We start from the raw sequence: 18,843 nt of genomic DNA, 5'->3' as shown, positions 1-18,843 counted from the left end.
CTTCACCAGGAAAAAAAACCCTCCCTAATCACATTATCAGTGATTTACACACACCCAGGTACTTTGGGGACTTTGCTTCGCAGGTTAATAAAGCCTTTTCAGCCTTCATCAAGCAAACTGTTCCTGCGGCAGCTGTTGGGTCAGCGTGGGGGTCCGGCAGCTCCAGCAGCTTCTGCCTCCTGCACGACACCCAGGAGAAGGCTCAACCGGGCGAGTCGGTGCTCGGAAGCGATTTCCCAGCACAGTTTAATTCCCGCCTAATCCCCTAATGAGAACCATTTCTCAAAAGCTCTACCGATCAAGGACTATTCTACGTGCAAAGCTTCCATTTTTAGACATTTGCACATCGTTAACATATAAGGAAGAAAATGGGAATGACTACAAAAATCCTTTAAGAAAATTAGGAGGTTTGACTTTCAGACTGACCCTACTTATATTAAATAGATAAATATACCAAGTTCTGTATCATTTTCAGACACTCTTAACAGCGAGATTTGCTTCCATATTGAAGGAGCAACAGGTATTTTTGTCAGACATATTATTGCCAGACATCTTAGTACCCCAAATTTAAAACATCTGTTACTGTTACAAAGTTATGGTTTAAGATATTACACTTCCTTCTGAAGCAGAATTTTTTCAGAATCAGATGACACCGCGTTTAGGGTTTGAAAGCCTCAGAAAACACTGCAGCACTATGAATCGACTAAAAATTACACAGCATTTTAGAATGAGAATGCAAGCTGATTTCTACACTTTAAGCTAGCTCCTAAAATTAGACCTTTTAGCCCAGAATACCACAGATACAAGAGATGGCCTCAGGGTAAAGCTTTTTTCTCTCATACTATTGGGAATCAACACAAAATATTACATTATATATCAGCACGTGGCTGGGACTGCAGAGTCTTGCAAGGCTATACTGCAGTATCAAGGTACATCTTGCTGGTTTATTTGTTAGTTGATCCCCCAACAATTCTTTAAGCAACAATTCTGCTCCACAGCTTAACTGTATTTATTTTTTCCTATCATTCTGCATTAAAAAACAGTCCATGATCACGATTTTTCTACTAATTAATACAAATTGTGAACCTAGGTCCTTGTAGAAGAAAAGGAGTATGCAGTATTTTTGTCGCTGTTTCAATTCAAGATCTTTATCCTGTGTAATATGTGCTGAAGTTTGGCTGTTTCCAAGACTTTTTCATTGACCTTTCCCCTTCTCAGAGGGCAGTGAAACCGAGCCCAGAGCTATGAGAAATTCTGTTTTATGCAAAACATGAAGTTTGTTATCAACGTCCGTTAGTTTCCAAAACCTGACATTAGCAGAAAAAAATACTGGCACAACCACTAACCAAGCTGGAAATACCAGAGCGGAGAACAAACCAACCAACAGCACAGGCTGGCTTAGCTCCTCTGGCTAATCCAGACCTCCAGTTCCAAGCTTTCCACTGTACTTCCCAATATCAAGGGCATCTTTTCCCCCTTTCCATCAGCTTTAGTCTCCAGCTGAGGAGAACAAAAGAATCAGGTGTCCTGGTTTGCTCAGAAGAGGACGAGCACCCAGAAACTCACGTTTTGAAGCAGGGGTCTCCCGACAGCAGGGACATTCCGATTGTGACCTGGAGAGGGGGGACAAGGCACATAGTTAGCTGTGAGCTCCTCACTTCCCACCAGCCAGGAGGTCAAGGGCTTGGTGTGAGGATTAGCAAGACCTAGTTCCTTTCCAAAGGAAATCAGCTTCAGGGATTTCGCAAGGTGTTTCCCTCCCTCCCACTGCATCAGCAGCTCCAAGTGGCTCAGCAGGACACCAGCCTGGCCACCCCAACAATGCACTGAGACCTTCCCCCTGTCCCATTCACACCTTCTTTGATGACAAAGAACGCTGTCAAGGGTCAGCACTTGGCCAAATGGATGCCAAGACACCAAAGGGCAACTCTGATGATGGGAAACTTCCAAGCAGACTAGCAGCATAGAAGCAAAATCCTGCCTCTGTACACAGCAGGACCTTTGCTCAGGCCTAGCACTGCGCTCTGGCTGCAGTCATTCCAAATTCAATAGTAGGATTTCCACCATAGCAGCAGCTGCTGTACCTTTAGGATGGAGTTGTCCTGTCGGGTGTTCTTAGTATCGTATCCTTCCAGCAAGCAGCAACGGACAGTGGATCCAGAGCCCGCAAATTCTGCCAGATTTAGATCAGCAAAGCCCAGCTGTAGCCAAGAAAACAATGAAGGGGAAGGGGAGAGAACAACAAAAGTCACTCAATAAGGGGATACGTGGTGTCACACAAAGGAAGGGAGCGCATCTGCGAGTGAGGGCAGAAACAGGAGCCGGTGCACAGGCAGTTGTGGTTGTGAACACCCCCTGCTCTCGAGGACAGGCAGGATGACATTCCTAATCTTCAGCCAGGTGGACACTTGAAGCCTTCAGGAAGCCAGTCCTGCCTGGAGGAAGGACGTGTAGTGGCCGTGCTGGCCAGGAGAGCGTTAACCAGCCCGCAGCCCTTGCATAACCAAGGACATGGAAGGCACTAGGTCAACGATGTGGAAAAAACAGAATCGCACATACACAAACACAATAAGGTGCTCTTTGTATTGGGCCATCCCAGAATGCAGCGGAGCATGCGAACCCGGAGATGAAAGGATATTGTTACAGGGCAAAGTGACACTGTCCTGAAAAACAACAGCGGGACTTTCAGCCCAGCAAACTGAAGCCCAGAGCTGAGCAGCAGCGCCTGTGCCTCAACACAACAGACGCAGCTGTTGGGCTGGGGAAATCCTGGGGCAATGTTTGCTCAACACCACTAAGATTTAACCAGCGAGTAGGTTTGAGGGGCAGGAGGGAAGAGAAATATTTGGAGAGATTTAGCTGTGAGCTCTCTGAACCTTCTCTAACAAAGGGGAAGCAAATGGGGAAGGTGACAGAAAGTTGAAGATCACAGGCAAATTCCAAGAGGCTACTGATGCCTCTAGAGTAAAGATAAACACAATGAAGAGGACTTTGTTTTTCTGCTCTAATTCCTGGCGTTCAAATATAGTTACAACTTCTTTTACGTGGAGCTTTAGCAATAAGAGTTAGTTGTGTCTCAGCTAATCTGATCAGGAAGAGGTGCTGTGCCCCATATTTGACCAAACCATCCACGCACGGAAGGTTTGTGTCACTTCAACACACAGGTCAGCTTCCAGGAGAACGCGGAGAGAATGCAGAGGAGCAGCAGCTCAGGCCTGGCTGTTGTTCAGTGCATTACAGAACATTTCTCCTGCCCTGGTGTTGACAGGCGGATGATACGGCTGAACAGGGAACCTCCAACAGAAGCACCATCCTAAGGAAATGTGGTGCTCTGTCAACGGTGAGAGCTGATAGGGAGTTACAGCACAAACCACAGGCGCTGCCGTGTGAGCCCTGGCTCCTGCTGCTCCAAATCAGAAGCCTAATCCACAGCCTGCACAAGATACACGATTCAGGGGAAGACAGCAGCAAGATTAGCGTAGCTGCTTCATCCATCCCATTCTCAAAGGGGAACAAGAGCTGATGGCAAAGGCAAAACACACAACTGTGGGATAGAGCAGGAACCCTTCTTCAGAAAAAAAAATGGAAGGGAAAAAAAAGAAGGTAACTTTTCTTCCTTCTTAAAAATTCCCTTAAATTGAGTGTTTCTCCAGTCCTTGCTGTAGATGTTCCTCTATTATCTTCTAGCCAAGGGCTATGCTGCTTGCTGAATATTCACTGATAAGGAAGAAAAAACACCACAACCAAGTTTTATCATTCAGAGATAAGCAGGACAGGAGAAAGCTACAGAGGAAGCTGCAATACATCAGTGTGGAAAAACGAGAGGGCAGAGGAGACACAGCACAACCGCACCAGCAGAACAGCACGGCACAGGAGCGAGTGGACCAGACCCAGATGCGTTTCCCTCCACCACAGCACTAACTTCTCTGAGAAGACAGACAGACAGACATTGGAGGACAGAGTGTGGGAGAACCCTGCAGCGACTCATGCAACGTGCTGAGGTCAGAAGCTCTTCTCAGGAAGCAGACTCCCAGTATATAAAGGAAGGATCCCTTAACAAAAGGATGTTTTCAGATGTAACCTTTCAGAATAGTTTCCTCAGTTTTCCAGCCAGCTGATGCTGTTCCTTCCAGCTTGGGGAAAGAGTTTCCGCTTTAACAGTCCTTCCTGTTGGCTTCCGCTCTATAACCCCGACACTGAAGTGACATTAACGTCAAACAAAAAGGTGCATGAATTGATGGAAACTCTGTCTTGAGTGCAAACAGCTCCATCGCTCTCAGACCCTGCTGAAAGGGGACCAGGTAAAGAGGGTATTCACAAGTTGCATTTTCCTCTACATCTGCTGCAACCATTGGAGGAGTTTGCAGCTGTTTAGAATGGGGATGGGAAAATAATTGCATGAACACATGCCACAGACTTCTGCTGGAAACGTTAGGAATCTCAAGTAAGTCAGTTCTGCCCCAGGGACCTGCCTGGAACAAGCCTGGTCCATAGAGAAACTGGTGTGACATCTCGTTTCTGTGCTGCCGAAATGCTCAGGTCATGTTCTCCTAGAATTCAACAGAACGTGTCTGTCTTCTTCACAGGAGACCAAGCAAGATACCAGCCCAAGAGATGAGAAGGACTTGAGACTTGGTCTCCAATTCCAGGCTGGAACAACTAGGTCTCTCTCAAAATGTCACTAAACACAACTGGAGACTGAGTAAAAGGGGAATAGGTTAGAACATGGCCTGAATAAGAGCACAGAGGTTAACTCCACCGCAGAAACCTGTCTTCAGGCTTCCTTTAATTCTGCATTTATGATTACTGTGGGAAGCCTGAGGATGGACACTGCTGGAGGAACAAGCTGATGCATTTACCTTGCCTCAGAGGCACGTGTCTTCTTCCAGCTCCCTGCACAGGCAGCTCTGCAGAATGGAGGAATAACCTCTCCCCAGCGAAAATTTAGTGAAAGAGAAACTGATGGCCCTAGAGACCGTGTCCTAATTAGCAACAAAAAAGGAATGGCTGGGCAGCAGCATTGCCCTCTATCACACAGCACAGAGGAGTGAGCGCAGTTCAGCCTCCAACACCAGCTGCCTCCGTGGTCTCAGGAAGGATATGTATCGATTAGAAGAAATTCCTACAGGGTCGTGCGTGACCCGAACATCTGTTTATTAGAAACTAGCAGCAGTGACTCATTTTCAAGCAAACATGCTTTCGGGCTCTGTGCAAGCTCAGCTTCTTAAGGCAACGCTGTCTCTTGATCCAGCATAAATAGAAGAAGCGGGTGGCCCATTGTCTGTCCCATAGCGCAGGCAAGAAAATGGGGGGGAACAAACCAAAACCAACATTCCTGCTGATCTGTTTGGTTTCTGCCTCGGTGTCCCCTGCGCTTTGGATGGCGTGGATTTCTGCTGTAGGTCTCTGCCTGTGCTCGTGGGGCAGCGAGGTGCCCACCCCAGCCACAGCCGGCTGCTGCATTCTGGAGAACAGAACTGGAGCCTGTGTTTCTTTATGAGCAAGACGTTGCCAGAAGCCAGAGAGTTCACATCTGACTCAGAACTTCCCCAAAGTTTGAGGACACGCAGATCATCTTCCCAACCCCCTTCTCAAATCCACATCCAGTGCAATCTGGATCCTGTCCTAGCAAGTAGATTTTTTTCGGGAAAATCACTTAACTCAGCTTAAATGTAAGAACAAATGACCGTCTCTCCAGATCACTTTGCAGCAGCCACTGGTTTCTACTGGGTGTAAAGCACTAAGAGAAGACAAGACTATCATCACACTGCCACATTTGTCCTTTCTGTGCTCTTACCTTTGAGTAGGTTTTTCCGCCCTTCAGCTCCTATAACAGAAGACAAAACAAACAGGAAAAGCAGCTATTATTTGTGCTGGGGAAACAAGGGGAAAGTCATTACTCAATCCTGGAATTTGCTCTCAGGATTTCACAAGCCCTCTCGCAAGGGTTCCCACCACCCTGGTCATTCCCACCCTCCATCAAACACCCTCGCTGGAGAGAAAAGCTCCATTTGAGCCACATCCCAGCCCAAACAATCCTTCCTTCCCACTGCCATCCACGCAATTCTTCTTGCTGCCAAAAAAGCAGCTAGTAACCAACAGCAGGACACTGGTGGTATCTGCCAGAAGCAGGAGGTAGGTGCTCACCTTGCGGACAGACACTCTGCAGACACAGGGGTCTAGGAGTCCTGTGGCTGGGTTGGCACTCATTTTACACACAAAGGTGAATTTCTTTTTCCAGCGGACACAGTTTTCCTGAACTTCCTCTCTATGAGAAAGCAAAAAAGAGAAGAAAAAGATAGTCTTCAAATAAAGGTATAAAGCCATATTAAACCTGACTATTAAGTATCTTTTTTAATGACTGGCAACCTGGGCTGTGAAGAGCCTCTACAACATGGCTCGGTCCACACCACCTGAAACTGCACCACAGAAAGGTGTTATGTTAGCATTGAGCTTTTCACTAGTTAATACAGGTAAAATCCACCCAGGTTACAGGGAAGACTAATCATCCCATCAACGAAGTTTGCCTATAAAACTCTCACAAGCTCCCCAACATTTCCTGCTTAGCCGGTTTAGCTCATTCACTGTCTGGCCTGGACAGATCCAGCCTCTATAAATGAACTGGGCTGAAGGTTTGCAGGCTTATCTTCCTATAAAATGCCTGTTTTGTACAGCAAACGTGCTACGTGTCCTGGACGGTTTGTCCTTCCCAGGCAGCTGTCCTGCTTCCTACGCTGGGCCCAGGCCAGTGAGGACAGCCAGCTCGAGCGAGGACAAAAATGCACGTGGAAATAAACGCTCCTGGGCACACACAGACAGGACCACGCTGAGCAAACACTGCACTTCGAATCATGGGAGGGTTTCAAATCCTGAAGCAGACTCAGCCAGGGAGGAGGAGGTTTTGCTTGCACAGCTTCCGAGTAGCCCACCCTGATCTCCAGGGTGAAAGGAGAAACACACGGGAGAATAGCAAAGCCTTTTCCAGTACAGGAATCGCTTCAAGTACAGCTTTGGCTTCTGGAGAGCCCTCGAGGGAAGCTGGATTTCACCCTTCAAACAAGGCAGGTTCAAAGGAGCCCAGACACAAGATGTGTGGGTCCTTGCACAGCGCCCTGGGTCCCCACTGATCCTCTGCAGGACACGGTCTGTTGGTGGCTCGGAGCTTGGCCCTCAGTTGATTGAGTTCTCAAAGAGCTGAGTTTGGTGGGGGGCAGGGAAGGGAAAGCACTTTTGACAGCTATGAGCTTGCAAGTTTGCATCTCGCTCTTATCTCTCCTCTTAGCACAGGACAAAGGGCAAGGACACCTGATAAACTGCTTTAGCAGGGAAAGGAAGGCTTTCCACCACACAACCTGGCACAGTGCAAGCCAGAGACCGGTGGCAAAGGGCAGAACGATCAGTCTTGGTCCTGCCGCGACTCTCCTGGGAAGGAAGGGCAGAAGCTGGCACTTGTACCAACAAGCCCTTTGGTAACCTCAAGGTGAGCCCAACAGGACACACACCAAGGACCAAGTTCTGACCCAGGAGGTCCTCACTAGTCTTTTGAGCCATTTTGTGGGACCTGACCAGGCTCCTGGCCAAGGCAAACAGGAGAGAACAGAAAAGGAACAGCTGACAAATAAATGAAACCTATAATCCTCTATAACGCAGCTAAGGGATGATCATCCCTGCTTAAAATGTAGGAAAACAGAAGGTGGCAATTCCTCCAAGAGAGTGAACTTAAATGCCTTCCACACAGAGCTAGGGCTTGCCATTGAAGTCCCTGAAATGTGAGACATCTAAGTGCCGAAAGTACCTTTGAACCTGGGATTAATTCAAGATGAGATCTGGTTCTCATTGCTCCGCTCAACTCACTCCAGCTCCTTCAGACAGAAGAAGAAACCTTTCCAGAGGGATTTAAAAGGCTTTGCCGATAATAAAATATTCACTGAGCCAGCCAAATTAGGCAAGCTAAACTTCAGATGTGAGGTGCCTTAAACCTGACTTAATGGTCAGTATCTTGAACAACCTAAAGAAAGGAAAACTCAGATATAGATGAAAAAACTAATTCAACAGAATAGAAAATAGCTTGTGAACACACGTGCCTCAGAAATGCAAGGAAGGTACACGGGGTGCAGAAAACACCAAGTATTTTAGCAGCATTAGTTGTCTCTAAAAAGGACCCGCTATTTTCTGGAAAGCAAGGCTAATACTAATTCTGCTAATGACACCAGGGCTTCAAGCCAAATTCCAGAAGGCAGCTACAACCGAACAGTCTTCAGACCAGACAGGTACGACAAACCTCATTCAGGAGCACGGCTCAGAGCTCCAGCTCCTGTCACAAGCAAGTATTTCAGTGACCAAGCTCCATCTTTCCTTACTCAGGAATTCTTGCTCGTATTACGATGCAGAGATGATCAAGCATCTGCTGGATGCTGCGAAGTCCAATGAAGGCTAATTACTCCAAACCGTGGCAAAAAGTACTGATTAGCAATAGAGCTCCTTCGTAGCTAATTTGCTGTGAGCACAAGCTCCGCTAACATGCGTTCTGCTTCTTATTAAGGATGTGTGCTGGCTTTCTAAAACTGCTGTAGATACCGCATGGTGCAAGTGGATTAGGAAAAGGATTTGGGGGGCTTACGTTACTCATGGCACTGCCAAGATGAACCCGAGCTGCAGGTGTATGTGTAGCTTGGGGCTTTTTATGTCTTTGGAATCGCATGCACAGGGCAGAAAGGAGTTTACAGGGGAAAACTCAGAGCTGCTTTCCAGTCACAAGCTTCAAAATAATTCAACAATGGCTTTCAGCTTTCTTTTTCACTTGAAAGAGTGGTTTCTAAGGTTGTGGGCCTGTATCTTAGACAAGCAATCTCCAGCACTATTGTTTCAAGCAAAGCGCTAAAAAATTAGTTCCATGTTTCCGAAAGATGGCATATGGGGAAGCAATGGGCTTGTCTGTCCACCTCCCAACAAACTATCGTTAGGCTGGTAATTAGAGTATGCTAAAATAAGGAAAAAAGTGGACTGGGATGAGGAGCAGTTTTGCATTTAGCCCTAGAATATTCTCTGATGTGCAATTAGGAACCATCACACAGAAACCAAACACGCCCAAGCAGCGCGGCGAGGGCTGCACCGAGAGGCGTTTCCTGCCATCCTAATCACAAGGCACCTAAAAGCAAAGCAGAAACTAGCAGCTTAAAACCATAAGTGTCTAATTTTAAATTTTAGTCTGTATTTGGAGAGACAGAAATAGAACAGACCAATGCCTGGTACTAGGTGCTAATTCAATGGGTCTTCAGAAGTTTTATTTTAAAAAAAGCCGTCTGTACCATTTTGCAGAAAGACTCCCAGAAGGCTGAATCCCTGCCAAGCTAAGATTCGCCCTCTCCTGACTTGAGACTTATTCAAAGCTTTGTAATTACTCTTGCAGATCTAAATATACCTCCTCAGAACAAACCAATGCAACTCTGTGGCAGCTTCTGCGAAAAGCAGAACTCCAGACAGAGCTTCTTGGGGTCTTGGAGCTGCTCACCTCTCTCCAGCCAGACAGGACCATTCACTGCATCCCTCACCACCACTCCACCCCTTGAATGAAGATTTACCAGCAATGAAAGATCAGTTAGAAGAGGTTTCACCATAGCACAGTATGAATCCAAGCAACGGGAACGACGCACAGCAGCGACCCGTGGGTTCATCTGCTTTTGCAGTGAAGCCACCGAGGCCTCTTTGGGTTCAGATCTCACACACAGCCTTACTGCAGCTCTGGAGATGGGCACAGGAACACCAGTGAACACATTTTAGAGAAGAGACGCTTACCAGCTACGAATTTAGTGCCACGGACAGAGTAGCGCTGTTACAGAAAGCCACAGAGCTCGTGATGAATGCAGGTTAGCTAAAACAAACGCTTCTAGAAAAAGGCCACGTATACGACCCATGCTATCTTGGGCCTGTGTCCCACATGGAAACCTCACTAATGAAACACCAGGGCAGAGATTAAAACTTCTATTTACAGACGCAAAGCTGAGTTGCGCCCAACTGGGTATCACGCTTCAAACACACAACCCGCTACATTTTGCCTTGCTGAAACATTTAGAAAAGCAGATGTTTCACCCTTACTTATGGCAGCAGTCACACATAAGACAGTTTTAAGTACGAAACATCCTAAAAAGGCCACAGGTTCGCTGGGAGGGCACTGACAACAAAAAATAGCTTTCTAATGTCAAACATTTCAGCAGAGTAGTGGGTCTCAGTCTGATGTTTCATGCATGGGAGCAGATGTGGGAAAACCTCAGGCTAAACGAGACAGTATATAGATAAGCACACACAAAGAGCTGCTTATTCAGATTTCCTCCTCCTCATCTACGTGAAGGGGCAGGATGAGCTTTCCTGTTCCTGATGCCCAATCCACAGGCTCACTTGTCCCTCCTCTCGGAGATGTGGGTCTGTGTCAGACCCTTCAAGCAGAACTAACCCTGCGCTATCTGCGTCCTCGCTGGCTCACCGCTGCACAACGGAGCACAGCAGCACCCCAGCAGCATCTCGATCTGATAAGGCACAAGAAAGATAACACCATTTCAAACAGGCCAATGAGCCAAGTCCCAGCTCAGATTCATTTAAGTGTGATGAATTGAAAGAAAACCCTCGAAGGGGCCCCAACACACATTGGGGAATAAAGTGACACAACCTCAGCGATGCAGGTATTATACAATCCCCTCAGCGACAGACGGGGGCAAAGAAATAAATCAAGCTATTTCAGCAAACTACATCTGAAGGGCAACATCATGTATTTTCTACAGCATTTCTTTACAAGGCTCTGACACTCCCGTAACTCAGTGAAGCCGGGAACAACCCTGCGTTATGCTCTGGAGAAGATAGTTACTGTTTTAACCAGGTTATCCAGTGCAAAGCTGAATGAGAAACCTTTGGTAAGGACAAGGAAAAGTCTCTGAAAAACCTGTTTCAAAACTGACTTTCTAAGATGCCCAGGTCAGTAACCAGCATCCACACCACCACACTCACAGCATGCCGAAATGTATACCATCCTCTGGACACAGCAGGTCCTGCTACAGAGGGTCTAATCACTGCCTACAAAGCACAGGAAATATGAAGGTGAATGAAAACATATATAAGAGTAAGCAACCCTTCATTTAGCCAATAACTGGTTTAGATATATGATCCAAAAGCTGTAGGTATCCCCAAATAATAGGCTTAGGACAGGGCACATCACGGCAGCACAGCTCTAAGGCTTCGCCATCCAGATGCCTGGCAAGGAAAAGGAGGGAAATAAACAGCAAACAAGAAGCACTGTCAGCAGACAGCACGCTGAACAGCAGGGCATGTGTCACACCATAACAGCTCAGGGCTGCCATATTTTTCATTATGTTGTGAAGCTCAAGCAGGACAAACACAGGGAGAGAGCAGAAGCAAACACGATGCAGCAATCGGTGCTGGAAAGCTCAGGGGAAACGTATCCCAAGAATGTGAGGTGACACACAACGTTCATTGGGCAACACCATACAGGATCAAAAAAAACCCCAAACCCACCACAGCTGGATACACAATGCATGGAAATTCAAGACAGTTTAACCTGGAGGTGTACAAGTGCTTTACAGCAAGTTATTTACATGGAGAGGCTTCGCCTTCCCCGAGCAGAAGAGCAGAGAGGGCTGCAAGTAGCTCCCAACAATAAAGTTACTCTGTTTTGAACGGGCTGACATCACGGACCAGAACAACTGCCAGCCCAAGGAGCCGCACGTCTCCCCCACTGCAAACAACTCCATATTCTCCAGCTGACAAGTGCTGGTTGTTGTGTAGCAGACATTTGCAGTTATGATGGAAAAATGGCTCAGAGACAGATGATGCAGCCTGTGTCACTAAGAGAACCAAGCAAGTCTTTGTCATCCAAAACAAGACTTATTTGGATGTTTCACTGCAAGTGTTTCAGACAAGGGTTCAGCAGTAAGGTCACTGCATTCACCACCTACTTGCAAAATTAACTTCTAAATCCGCAGTAATGCCACTCCAATGACCCATGGTGGAGAAGGACACCTGCCCAAATCTCCCTCTTGCCATTATCACACACCTATTAATCTAGTTCTTCAGTTGCACTAGAGGGGAGATGCACGTGGGCTCTCTACATGCCACCTTTGAACACCAATGCTTTCATACTGAAGTATTCACACCACCCAGCACTTTTTGGGGGGAACAAGGCAAGCTCTGACACTTCTGGAGGGCTTCACCACGTTTGCTCGGTTCTGCCCCACACCAGGAGATGGACACACGTCCACGGCCTCTGCTGTTTGCTGGTACGTGGGGAGGTGGGGGAACAGAAAACAGGGAAGAAGGAGTAGGGGAAAATCAGCTCAGGAAACCAGATTCCACTTACACAGTTAACAGCACAGCCTGTGTAATCCCTGTTTGAGTGGAGAAGAGACAAATACAGGAAAAAGATTAACAGCAACTGTAGAGGAAAAGCTAAGAGGTGACACTTCAGTAAGAAACAGTGAGGCCTGTTTAACTGGGGGACAATGAAGGAAGACAACGACAGCACCAAGTGTGTGAAAGACAGGTAAGGAAAGAACTGGAGCAAAACCAGGGGGAGTATGAAACAAAAACAGGATGCAAAGAATGATTTAGAAATCCTCCTTAAGAATAAGCTGGTATGTAGCAGGCAAGCGATTGACTTTATGTGGCTTTAACCTTATTTCCAGAAGCAGCCTATTTCCGTAGAAGCACAGGTCTTGGACTTCAGATTACAGTTTCCTCCAAGGCAGGGATCAATCTTGATAAAGGCGCACCAGTACAAGCCAGGGAGCGAAAATACCTACTGCAGAACGGGGCTGGCAGTCAGTCACCTGTACAAAACCCTCCAGCATCAGTATTCTTCATTCTGTATTAACACCTTCTTTGAAAGGCTTCCGTAATTTGGTTATGTCTGGGGTCCAGCCGCGTGCATCCAGACGTGTCTTTTATAAGTGACAAACATGAAATCATGTACCTCATGCAGAACGTCCCATAGCAAGAGTTTTCCAGTGCAGCCCATCTCACGTACTCAGATCGCTGCACTGGATAGCCACACTCTCCAGTACATCCAGGGCTTCTAAAATCTACCACTGTGATTTATTTTAGAAAATAATGCTTCCAACCATTCCTTGTATCTAAATCTTAAAACCTTTAAGCTCCTCCTAACACGAACCATATTTAAAATACTATCAGAAACAATGGCAGTTACAAAAGAAATAGCACGCAGCTGGTGATCGAATGCTACAGCCGAAGTCATGTAACAAAATAAAAATTGCGTCAAATGGAGAACGAAAGTCACTTTTAAAACTTAAGCTATAGAACAAGTCAGATGAGCTTTGGAAGGGTAAGTAAGGGTGGAGCAGGGGGAAAGCAAGGGGAAATAATTCTAACAGACTCAGCTGCAGAGCAGCAAGGGATGTGTACACAGCACTCTACAGGCAGGACAAACCCGGCACAGCCAGCCTGCTTTGAGGTATTCATAATTTACATTCTGTCATCTTGAAGCACAGAAGAAAAGCCGGACACCAAGAAAACAAGGACAAGAAGGGACTGTAAACGCTGTGCAATATATCCACTGTTACACAGTGTGCTGAAGACAGCCCAGCCCGAAGCAGCACATACCCAAGAACTTCTTGCCACATCTACAGAGCACAAGCTCTTTTTGGTCAGAGGCCAGGGACGTGTGCCAGGAGCAAAAACATCACAAGCAATGAAGAACCAAAGTCTTAAGTGTAAAGAAAGGAATAACTGGATAGATGACTCAGTTACTGAAACACAAGTCTGTAATAATGTGCGTATTGAACGCTGAAAGACGCATTTGCTTTTTTTGAACTCTGATCATGCACTGAGTCACCACGCACAACTCCTACTTCCATTGTTCTGATAGACTCCGTTGGAGCTGGATTAGCCAAGAACGAACCACGTGCCAGGCTGCCAAGCTCACCACCAGTGCTTTGCACGAGAACTCCAGTTACAGAAGAGACAAGAACGGGTCTGCACTGCAGATTTCACTTGGGTCTGCCCAGGTCAGCCACCAGCCACTGCACTCTGGTCGCTGCACATCGGTGCTGCTTTCTCCAGCTGGTCTCTGATGCCTCGTTCCTCTTGCTCTGTGCTGCCCCGCGGTTCACCCCCAGCAGTTTAACTTCGGGCGTAAACACCTTTCAGATCCGATTTTCCACAATTATGACCACTGAAAAAATCAAATGTGTAAAACACGCATGGGAACAACTGAACTAAGAAGGGCTCCTGAATTCTTACCTGCACCTTCGGCCAAGTCAGCTGGAGTTACAGGGGATGACAAACCTGAGCTGAGAGACCTCCATGTGACTGGGGTACGGCAGGAACAGAGGGAGGGGGTGTTGAGGATCATTACCAAGTGGATTACACAGTAAAAACCACAAAAGAGGAAAGAAAAAAAACATCCTGACTCTCCCAGAGCCCATCTGCCCTTTGGACAAATCACAATTCACATCTTCCATGTGGTTCTAACAGACAGAAGAACTAAAGCTTCAGAAGGTCCCCAATGCTTCAGAAAAACTCCAAGGTTGGTTCTGTACAGGTGCTTAGAAGATTAAGGTAGATTAACCCACCCTATTTCACAGTCAATACGTGTTTCTGTATCATGCTGCAGCTTAGAAAGCCTTTTTGCTTCTGGCAGATCATAGATGTAAAATGAAGATTCACTGATCATGCATTGCTGATATATTTATAAACTTTCTTTATCCCATAAGCGTTAGCTGTCATTCTGAGAGATTCCAGATTTGCGTTTTGCTGACTCAATTTAAACTCCTAGTAAAGAAAGACAGCAACGTAAACTCCAGCAAGGAGAACTCTGATAATAGCCTTACCACACAAGGTACAAGGCATGGATGGCTACAACTTCACAATGCAAGAAAGCTATGCTTGTCAACAAGATGCTCTTAAAGAAAACAGAAAGCTACCTTTCAAAACAAACAAACAAATCCACACATGCCTCCCAAGATGAGAAAAATCAAGACATGGGTCAACTCAATACTCCAGGGCTTTGCTGGGATAGTAAACCTGGAAAACAAAAATCCTGAAGGGAACTGACACAAGATTTGGAACAACATCCCTAACAGAAGTGATGTACATCGAGACAAATCCTTTTGCCTCTCAGGCAGGTTTATGGTACGTGACGATGCACTGATCCTGGAACAGATAAATGACATTTTTTTTTCCAATACCAACCGTGTTTCAACAAGGAGAGTTTGCCAATATAGCTGTACTGGAGAAGTCTTTATAGTGCAAATGAACCTGCACATAAGGCCAAGTTCAATTCTGGAATAATTTCATTAATAGTGTGTGATGTAACATCATTGCGATTTGGCTCGAGTACGCTGAAGAGCCCTTCAGTAAATAAGCTCCCTGGAGTCAACACCGGTGCTAAAAGTAGGTTTAGTTACCCAAGAGGTAACACCCGGCCGTGCCCAGACATGTTCCCCGTGAATCACTCACATTTACTCAAAACCAACACAATGGCCCAGGAGAAAACCCTTTCTATGCTAACAGGAGTGTTTTCATTCCACGATGAACACAGGTGTTTTAGGATGGTTCCTTTCTAAAGGCACTGTTGAGCAGCACAATCCAGGTCACTGGTTTTAAGGACAAGGTACAAACATGTTCTCCCTCAACCTCCATCAGTATCTATCGCTGGTTTATCAGCAAAAAGGCTTCTTGGCAGAAGAGGTTTGCAAATTAAAAAAGGCTGCTGGGTAAAGCCCCCTGACTCATCACCACACTGGTGGTGACAGGCTGCGATTTCCAGTCCTGTCCAAACTTCTCCATCCTTTTTTTCCCCAAATCCGGAGCACGTCAGACCCGGTGTTAACGCTGCAGTGCCGGAGCCAGCAAGAGGAGGGGAGAGACAGAGGTTTGAAAGCAGTTAGAGCTGCTTTTGCCCCTCTGGAGTCACAGATCCAGACAAATGCAGTTCTCTAGAGAGACCAGTATCTCATTATGCAACTTGTCCTAATCAGAGAAAGGTAATTTCATAAGCTACATCTTGGTTAAAGGCAGAATATGGGAGAGTTCTGCATTTTGCGACAGCAGCCTGTGCTGGTTAAGCCCCCATGAGATGTTAACATGGGCCTTTCCCCCCCGGCTCAACAGCCAGGAGGTTTCTGAGCATCAGAGTTTTTACCTCCATGGCTGTCACTACCACCTGCATTCAGACAAATTCCCTTGGTTCTCCCCTACCGAGAGTAAATGATGTGTACGCATTGCTCCTGGAGGGGAGACAACACACAAATTTGTTTTGAAAGAGCAGAGGTACTTGCACAGAGAGCAGGAAAAGCCGTTGCTATAAACCTACATCAGAAATGGACCTTAATGAGCACAGTGACCAAACTGAGTATCATCAGCTACTCACAGCACAGCAAAACAAGAGTATTCAACAAATCACAAATGCAGCAAATGTAAGAAACAGTTATAGGAATTATATTCCTCCACAACACAGGATCTCCCTTGCGGCAAGGAGCACTGCAGGCTACTGCAGGCAGAAGATGAGCAGCGCAGTACTTGAAAGGAATTCCACATTTATGCAGATGCAATTGCCTGGTGTTACTGAAGCAGGAGATAAAACATCGCAGGCTGCTGACAGAAGCCAGGAAAAGTGCTTTCCTACAGAGGGGTTACTGCATTATTAATCTGCAACAGGAGCGAGCAGACTAGCTCTTGAGTGCTTAGTCTGGAAACAGGACTCTGCACTAGCTGGGGCTGAGCCGGTGCAGTAAGTCTACGTCAAAGTGCGACCGCTAAAACTATTGCTCTGTTCCAGGGCAACGGAGCATTAAGAGATCTGGAAAGACTACTGAATTACAAATATCCTAGATTCCTCCCTCATTTCTGTGACACGCAGGCACAGCCTTGGCGATAATGGGAAGAACAGGAACTATGAAGAGAAACACAAAGAGCATGATGAAAACGTGGCCAGGCTGGAACCCTCTCCCTATAGCCTATATACACGCAAACGATAATCCAGTGAAAACCGTGACACCACACCCACCCTCACCTTTGCTGTTTCAAGTGTGGATAAAATCTGAAAGAGTCTGATACAAGGCCAGGGAAATAATTCCCTAAACCAGAGTTTTTCCAGACAAGCCTTTCCTTTCCCCTCTCCTGGCCATTTCCACTTTTATTTTGATGAGCAGTATTACCCCTGAAGGGCTGGAATCAAAAGTGACTGGATGCAGAACAAGGCACTGGGAAAGCTCTGGTGGGGTTCACTCTGGCCTCCCCGTTTTATGCTCCTCTCACTCACCACTTGCATTTCAGGAGGAACAAAAACTGCAGGCGTGTGCTGACCAGCCTTTCACGTGGCAACTGCTCTGAGGGAGACTGTTGATCATTAACCCAATATCCATTAGTGAAACATCTTGTCACAGCCATTTCCTAAAGATTTATTCTGGAAGCACAAATGGAGGTATGTGACTACCCCAAACTCAAACCCTGAGGGCACATCCCTTTTAAAGCGTTTCCTATTACAGGTGCCTTCATCTGCTTTTCCATTGGGAGAGCCAGATTGGAGCATAAAGCTCCAAAAGGCACTAACAAAAGAACTTAAATTTCATTTTCTACGTTTTGTACACTGAATGGCCAGAGAAGTAACATACAGCTCTAGGAAGCGGCAATCCCCAAACTGAGTTTTTTAGCTTCAGCTGTTTATTTCGGCAAACACATTTCAGGCTGGTTACCAACCACATGCAGGGGTGATGGTCTCTGTAGGTCTCTAAAGCTGCATTGCTAATTAGAACTGCAGCTTTCTAGCCCTTCCAGGACAGTAAATCCACATACTATCTTCCTTCCTCCCCTGTAAGCACAGTCAGTGCTTTCAGGCTGAACAGACAGGGTTCATTTCTTATTTAGACTGCCATAGAAGTATTTTTAGCTTCAGTCCCATCTCCTGCTACAACATGGGACCTCCTTCAAGGCCTCCCTCTCACCGATGAAGGATGATAAATTCAGACAAAGGAAAGGCAGAATCCTGCTCTCTTGCCAGCTCAGCTACTTTCTATCCGCAGGGAAAGCATCCGTCATACAGACTGTATATGCTATTGCTTATCTAGAATATCCTGTCTCTTGCACACTTGCCTCCTCCCAATCCTCTAGACTCCATGTGCTTCCTCTTCGTTTTCTTCCTCATCCCCATAACTCCAGTCTGTTTCCTCGATCTTCCCCTCATCTCAGCCTTATCAATTGAGCTACAGGGAAAACTCACAAGAAGCTCGTGAAAATGACCTCTGTGAAGATCAGCAATTTTGAGCCCTGCAGAACAATTCCCTTTCTTGCTCGTCAGATTAAATACACCAAACAAGAAGGCCGTTCATCCAGTGAACACAGGCACAACTGTTGGTGTAGTGGGAAGCGCCTTTCAAACCCAGGCGCTAAAATGAGATGCTGAGTCCCGCTGTGTGGTACCAGAGATCATGATGCCAAGTGCGGAGTTAGGACAGCGATGTGTGCCATGTCTCCCAGCAAGGGCACTTGGCATAATACAAATAAACTGCAAGGAAAAAAACACGACAAAACCTCTCATCCTGCAGGGTAAGCAGCTGGTACCGGGGTGCGGTAACACATCCAGCCACCTGAAATAACACCTGGAATAATCACCTTTACAGCGAAGATTACTGATGTGAGCTCACAGGCTATTACACAAGAAACAAGCAGATTCAGCTGTTGGTCCAGGGCGATGCTGAAGGCCTCTGTTTTATTACACAAGTCACAGCTACAAAATAATTCCGGACCCGTTCCAGATCAGACTGTAGGCCCAGTGCAGAGCCAGCAGCCCACAGAGGATGCTGAACGTATCCTGTTTGAAAA

The 18,843-nt window shown here is 46.5% G+C and overlaps 1 protein-coding gene across 2 annotated transcripts in view; it reads right to left on the bottom strand.

Moving 5' to 3' along the window:
- EEIG1 (estrogen-induced osteoclastogenesis regulator 1) overlaps positions 1-18,843 on the bottom strand; it is a 37,332-nt gene that overhangs the window by 10,100 nt on the left and 8,389 nt on the right. For both annotated transcript variants that reach the window (XM_065853760.2, XM_065853761.2), the window contains exons 3-6: positions 6,148-6,268; positions 5,798-5,827; positions 2,085-2,201; positions 1,567-1,613 (exon numbers count right to left, since the gene is read on the bottom strand). In XM_065853760.2, coding sequence (XP_065709832.1) covers positions 1,567-1,613; positions 2,085-2,201; positions 5,798-5,827; positions 6,148-6,268 — 315 coding nt within the window. The remainder of the gene's footprint in view (positions 1-1,566; positions 1,614-2,084; positions 2,202-5,797; positions 5,828-6,147; positions 6,269-18,843) is intronic.

This window comes from Patagioenas fasciata, chromosome 20, assembly GCF_037038585.1.
Source record: "Patagioenas fasciata isolate bPatFas1 chromosome 20, bPatFas1.hap1, whole genome shotgun sequence".
Taxonomy (NCBI): Eukaryota; Metazoa; Chordata; class Aves; order Columbiformes; family Columbidae; genus Patagioenas; species Patagioenas fasciata.
This window is presented reverse-complemented; position numbering and strand designations above follow the sequence as displayed.